The 7,391-nt window shown below is 40.5% G+C and overlaps 1 protein-coding gene across 1 annotated transcript in view; it reads left to right on the forward strand.

Annotated features, from left to right (window-relative positions):
* Hsd17b11 (hydroxysteroid 17-beta dehydrogenase 11) overlaps positions 1 to 5,083 on the forward strand; it is a 43,201-nt gene extending 38,118 nt beyond the window's left edge. Inside the window, exons 6-7 of the mRNA XM_004629261.2 lie at positions 1,737 to 1,853; positions 4,340 to 5,083. Coding sequence (XP_004629318.1) covers positions 1,737 to 1,853; positions 4,340 to 4,427 — 205 coding nt within the window. The 3' untranslated portion in view covers positions 4,428 to 5,083. The remainder of the gene's footprint in view (positions 1 to 1,736; positions 1,854 to 4,339) is intronic.
* Positions 5,084 to 7,391: the final 2,308 nt, after the last annotated feature.

Here is a 7,391-nt window from a genome sequence, read left to right on the forward strand (position 1 = left end):
ATCCCCCAGCACCACATGCCAGCCAGCCCTGCCCCCTGGTGGGCTGAGCTGGCCACACACACACACACACACACACACACACACACACACTAAATGAATGTAATAAATAAATAAACTGTGGAATATGTATATTAAAAAAATAAATCTTTCCTCAAAAAAAAATTCCAGATAAAGTGTTTCAGCCTTCACCTCAAGATCGTGAAAAGTATGGTGGGGATCCACAGCACCCTCATAAACTACATGTTGTTACCAGAATAAAAAGTACAATAAGACGACCACATTGGGAAAAAAATGTAATCGATGCTTGGATTAGAAAAAGCACACACTCCTCAAGTTCATAAGAACATCCTTTCAGTAAATGCAAAGCTGAAAGTGGTTAAGCATCTCGTAAGAATCCAGCCCCTGAAACTGCCGCAAGGACTTCCCACAGAAGAGAACATGGCTAATGTGCCTCAAGAGTACCGGGGAGATAGTAGTGCAGCGGCAGCTGAAGCCTGTGGACACCTGTAAGCCCAGCACTCAGGGGGCGAAGGCAGAAGAATCCTTGCAAGTTCAAGGACAGACCCAGGCTACATAGTTCAAGACCAGTCTAATAATAAAGTAAGACCTTGCCTGAAAAAAACCCTGTGGAGCAGGAAATAAGTCCTGATGCCACAGAGCTTCCTTTTTTTTTTTTTTTTTTTGGTGGAACTGGGGATTGAACTCAGGTCCTTGCTCTTGCCAGGAAAGTGCTTATTCCACTAAGCCATCTCCCCAGCCCCACAGAGCTTCCTATTTTAAAAATGCAAATTATTTTTAAAGTTGTTGGGAAGCTGGGCATGGTGGTGTAGGCCTGTGATCCCAGCACGCAGGAGGCTGGGGCAGGAGGATTGCTGTGAGTTTGAGGCCAGCCTACACTACATAGTGATACTCTGTCTCAAAAAAAAAGTAAAGTTGGTGAGATGTTTTCATTAAAAAAAAGGCCTCTGAGAACAAGCCCTTTTGCAGCTCTTCCTTAAATGCACTTCAACATCCAGACTTTTACAAACCACTTTTTTGCCTACTGCCCTTTAGCTGGTCGATGGTACATGAATTTGGGTGGCACAACAAAGGTGTGGTGGAACCAAGTAACAAGGCTAAAAAGTCAATCAGGACCTTATAAAGTGTCCATGTGGATGCATGGCATCCACAACGAGAGACACATCTATCGTATTTTAATTGTGACAACACTTTAGACACTGTTCAATGATGATAATAAGCCTGGTATACTGGTATCTGACTTCTTTCCTGAAAAAGCTGAAGATTTGAAAGTGAGCTTGTCAATCCCAGTCTAGCTGAATTATTTTTGAGTCCTGCTTACTGCCACAGATCCTATTTGCAATATTAGGATTATAATGTTGCCTTCTTAGGTTATTATAAAACCTCTTTGGGGCCGCGGAGATGGCTCAGTGGAATAAGTACTTCCTTGGCAAGTGCAAGGGTCTGAGTTCAATCTCAGGTTCTGGGGCGGTGGGGGAAACAACCCTCTTAGCCTGGACAGAAGGGTTAACTTAGTGTGTGGGTCCCAGTAAACAGTAAATAAGTGGTTGGTATGGTTATTGATGGTACAGTAGCTCCCCATTTCTGAACGTGCTGGTGGGCTCCCCACACCAGGTCAGCTCTGTAAGGGTCCCTTTGGTCACTCCACTTGCTCAGCACCAAACACAGCAGACGCCTCTGGGAGATGCTTTGTGTCTGATGCCTGCCTCTGTTTCTAGCTTGGGACCTACCCTGGAGCCCGAGGAAGTGGTTGACAAACTGATGAATGGAATCTTGACCGATCAGAAGATGATTTTTGTCCCATCTACTATCCGCTTGTTAACATTGCTGGAAAGGTAAGTGGTAATTATGTTTGTCAGAATTAGAAACAAGCATTTATTTACTGCATATTTTTAGTCATTTAAAATTAGACAGTTGATAACATGCAGTTAAACAGAATTGAGGTAATGAAAGGAATAGCCACACAGATGCTGCTGATTTTTATTTTTATTTATTTTTTTATTTTATTTTTTTTTTAAATATTTATTTATTTATTTTGTGTGTGTGTGGCCAGCTCAGCCCACCAGGGGGCGGGGCTGGCTGGCATGTGGTGCTGGGGGATCGAACTGTGGTCCCTGTGCTTTGTTTAGCTTAGCTTGTTCTAAGTAGGTGCTTTAGACCACTGAGCCATCTCACCAGCCCCAATGCTGCTGATTTTTAAACATGTTAATCATCGAAGTAAGTTTGGTATCTTTATTTGGGAAATCAGGCATATCATTTCCACTTTTTTTTTTTTTTTTTTTTTGTACTTAGTATGGGGTCTCACTACACAGATTGGACTCGTAGTGATCCTTCTGTTTTCAGCCTCCCAAGCTCTGGGATTACAGGAACGTGCCACCACAACTAGTCTCAATCACCATCTCAGTGCTCCTTGGGGGCAACGCCAACACAGCAATGCCAGAGGATCAAACACTGACCACTATGCTCTGCCTAAGTAGGTGCTTTAGTCCGCTGAGCTATCTGGCCGGCCCTCCACATGTTTTTAAGGTTTTTTTCTGTTTTGTTTTGTTTTGTTTTGTTTTTAGCAGGAATCCAACTTATGACCTTGTGCTTGCCAGACAGCACTGTGCTGCTGAGCTATATCCCTGGCCCCACTTGTTTGATAAATGAGTGATTAAGAGGCAGGATCCATTTAAAATATTTTCCCATACTGGAATCAGGACAGTGAGATGAAAGGATTCCATGGTGAGGTTTTCGGTCTGCATTCACAGACAGCACTGACCTTTTACTTTGGGAAGGTCATAGCCAAGGAGATGCTGAATAACCTTTCATGATAACAGAGATCCTTGCACCTGACTTCTTCCAGTGTCATCTATAGACTAGCAGCATTGGTCTCCCTGGGAAATGGTTTAGAAATATAGACTCTGACCTGGCCTTGAACTCACTATGTAGGCTAGGCTCAAACTCTCAGCAGTACTCCTGCCTTAGCTTCCCCAGTGCTGGGATTACAGACATGACCACGCCCAGCTTGTCCATCACAAGTTTGATACATTTTCTTAACACAGGAGCCCTCCTGAGAACTCTTATGGATAGGCATTAATTTTTCCATTTACGTTTGAAGAGATTAAATTCAAAAGGTAATGAGTTCGTTGAGCTTTATGTTCAAAACTAAGTGTATTGTTTGCGTTTTTACTGAGCAGTTCTACTTCCCTGCCTTTCAGCAGAATATTTAAATGATATGAATTATAAAGCATAATTTTGGCTCCTGAATTCACTTTCTTTTTCAATGCCAAGTTTCTCTTTAGTAGGGATTTCAGCCATTCAGATCCTCCTCTCAGATCTTTTAAAAAATGTAGGAGTGTATTTATTTCAAATATATACGTTTCAGGGCCAGCGAGATAGCTCAGCGGTCTAAAGTGCTTGCTTAGTCAAACTTAGGCAAAGTGCGTGGACTGAGGTTCAATCCCGGGCACCACATGCCTTGCCAGCCCCCCCCCCCCAGGGCAGGCTGAGCCGGACACACACACACACACACACACACACACACACACACACACACACACACACAGAGTATATGTTTCAAAAGATATTCAGGCCACTCCTACCCTAAAGAAAATTAGGCCTTTTTCCTTTTCCTTTGGAAAGACTGTGAATTCAATGAGAAGGACTACATACTAGAAACGTCAAGTTAAAGTTCTTGTCTCAAATGAATACAAGCTACCCAATAAATTAAATTATTTATTATTTATTTTTAAGAATAGGAAGAATTTATTGAGAGAAATAGCTTCTAAGAGGGAGGAGGGGACCTAAAAGTGAGTTGTTATAAACCCTACTTCACGGAGGAAGTTTTAGTTCAAGATTGTGAGGTAGATACACAATCATGAGGTGGGTACAACACAGCCCAAAACTATGATCAACCAATAAGATTACAAGTATAGTCATCTCCTAAACAATATTGATCCAATGTGGAAGCGAGTCACATGGCAAGGGTACACAGAAAGAACCCCAATGTTTTAAAGAAGGGATCATGAGAGATCTTGCTCATCAATCTGGGTGACTGATGTCTATCTAGACTCCATTAGAACAGATAATGCCAATTATAGTATAATCTTCAAGTCATTGCTTAGCATTCATGGAGTTATGTAGGTCTGATCATTCTAAATGAGTATTTTAAAAGAAGATACTTTACAATGCACTTGGGGCTGTGGATATAGCTGAGTGGCACAGTACTCACCTAGCAAGGGCAAGGTCCTAAGTTCAATTCCTGGCATCCCTACTACCCCAATAAAACTACAAATGTGCTTGATATTACTTTCCTAATTTTTGCGTATCTTTCTTCTAGGATCTTTCCTGAGCGTTTCCTGGCACTTTTAAAACAAAGGATCAATATTAAGTTTGATGCAGTTGTTGGATATAAAGTTAAAGGATAATAAATAGCTTTTCTTGCTAACTGACTTATCTAGCTTAAATTGATTCTATCAAATATTGATCAGAATTTTAATGTTTTTACCTTTGTTTTTCCAAATTATTCTTCAGTGCCACCTTTTGGATCCCTGACAGTACTCATTTATTACCACTTGTTATTTAGTGTAAAACTAATTTCATGTAATACAAATATCTTAGAAGTTGTTCTTATGAATAAAAAGAACAATTTCATAGCAATAATTCCCCAAATTTTATGGCTTACCTAAAAATTTGTAAATTTTATACTATAAATGTTTACTTGAAGCTAATGTTATTTTTTAATGGCTCTAATGTTTTATGTAATTCACATTTCTTTTTATATTCTTTTTTTTTTCTTTTTATATTCTATTTAAAATCAGAAGCTTTAAGTTCATTAAATATAACAAAGGACTGTGCTGAGTAGCATTTCACAGTGAATTTCATGAGTCTCGAACATTTCATCCTGCACGGTGGCAGCCAGTTTCCTGAGAGATACCTCATATTCTAACACCGAACATTTCAGACAAACCAGAGATGGATACACATTGCAAGTATAATAAGCATCTTTGGGATCTCAGGCTGAGAAGTTGGAGAATGTACTTATAAATGCCAACAATAAAAATGGACCAAACCTAAATCTTCATATTTCTGTCTTTTGTGTCTTTAATAGAACATGGCTTAACCTTCAAATGAGAAGAAAATCAATTATGTCATCAAAGGTCTTTGTAGGTATCTAGAAAGTGTAATGATGAGGCTTAGCAAGATGGCTATAAGAGCAGACCGACCTATTGAAAACTGAGTAGCTTCGTTGGGTTTCCACTGAAAAGAAATCTTTAGTGGAAGATTTTGTAGATTTTCATATATCTACCAAATATTCATATATTCCTATTTTATTATCCCCAGAAACTAACATCATAATAACCAATATTTCCTGAGTACAGACTTGCACCAGAACCCATTATAAATGTTGTGTCCACTAACTTAGGCCTAGAGAACATAAACTGGGTTCCCCTCCTCTTGCCCTCCGTGTTGGCCATTTTGGCAAATTACTGGAAGATGGCATTTTCGGCTGAAAGCAAGTAAACCTTTTTGAGAATGATTCATCCCGTACATGGTTTTGTTTTCTTCCAAGCACTAATAACTTTTCCCAAAGCCAGTGGAATAATTAAAACTTAAAGATATAATCTGGCTCTTTTAACTCATTCTGGATCATAAAGTCAAGCCCTAGCAGAGAACAGGAGCAGCTGTGAGCTGATTTGGGTGGGGACCACCTGGGCCAGCTTCCCCTCAGCTCTACTGTCTTCAGAATATTCTTCATCAGTCACTGAGATGAAAGGTCTGGTTATCCCTGCCAGACAGCCAGATGGGAGTGTTCCACCTTCTCATGCCTGTCGTGAGTTCTACACTGAGTTATCCATCTATGTGTGCCTCCATTTTTTTCATCTGGAAAAGCCCACCTTGCACATGTTTGTTAGACGTTTTAACCAAGTTAATGGACACAACATTTATAATGGGCTGTGGCACAAGTCTGTACTCAGGAAATACTGGTTATTATGATGCTAGTTTCTGGGGACAATAAGATAATGGGTGAGAGTAGAGTTGCCAGATAGAATGCAGAACACCCAGTGGAATTTGCATTTTAGATCAACAATGGATCATGATTATTTTAGTAGAGGTATGTGCTGTGTGACACTTGTATTTTTCTTTGCTATCTCTCCAACTCTTCCTTTCCAACTCAGAGTCTAGAAGCCACAATTCCACCTTCAGGAAAAATATATGATCCCCTGCTAGCACAGCATACATGACGCACAGCTAGTGTGATGATGACCAACGATATCAAGAGCAGAGCAAACCCTTCTGTGTGAAGGCCCAGTGCAGTCCTTGAAGCCACTCTGCTCCTTGACCCCTAAAGTTCTTTGGTGAATAAGTTCCAGAAACTCTGTACTTTATGTTGGAGGTTCTTGTAAATAAAGCATCCTTCAAGGCCGCTTTAATAGAAAAAAAGTTGGGTTTTTCTGCCCCATCAGTGTTCCCTGTAGAGAATCGCTTTTCCAGCAAGTATCCAAGCCAAAGGCCTGGAGTTATACCTGTCTTCTTTTCTGTCACCTCACTAAAATTGTTATTAGATTTAATTTTTTTAAACAATGTTAAATTCAATATCAATCACCATTGGTTTGGTGATTACATATCACAAATGTAACATCAGTCACCATTCCCACATTTCTGGCCCCAGTTGGAGTCACTCCTCTCAACTACAGACACGTCCAGCTGCCCCCTCAGCATCTCCCCTAGGGATGGTCAAGGGCATTTCAAGGGGAATAGAAAACAAGAGCACAATTCAGAAAGCCTTCCTTTGGGCTAGGGATATAGTTCAGCGGCATAAGTGCCTGCCTGGCAAACCCAAGATCCCAAGTTCAACCCCCAGTACAAAGAAGAAAAAAGAGAGTTTTCCTTTTAATAAGATCCTAAACATCACAGGTGATTTTCACTTAATTGAGAGAATTTTACTGAGAGAAACTCATACTAAAATGTGACATGGGCGGGCAAAATAGCTCAGCAGTCTAAAGCACCACTGTTCGATCCCCTGCACCACATGCTGTCATCCCTGCCCCTAGGGCAGGCTGAGCCGGCTACCAAATAAACAAAATGTGATATGAAGAAAGCTAATAACAAAGTCAAGGAACTTTCATTCTCATGAAGAACACAACTCAAAATATAGTTGGAGTAAATGAAACTTGTTTATGAAACTTTTTACTGATAAAAATATTTTAAAATGGGCTGGAGAGATGGCTCAGTGGTCTAAAGCACCTCCTTGAAACAAGCTTGGCAAAGCACAAGGACCGCGGTTCAATCCTCCAGCACCACATGCCAGCCAGCCCCGCCCCCTGGTGGGCTGAGCTGGCCACACACACACACATAATAAATAAATGTAATAAATAAAAATAAATAAA

This window comes from Octodon degus, unplaced genomic scaffold, assembly GCF_000260255.1.
Source record: "Octodon degus isolate 3935 unplaced genomic scaffold, OctDeg1.0 scaffold00028, whole genome shotgun sequence".
In the NCBI taxonomy this organism is placed as follows: Eukaryota; Metazoa; Chordata; class Mammalia; order Rodentia; family Octodontidae; genus Octodon; species Octodon degus.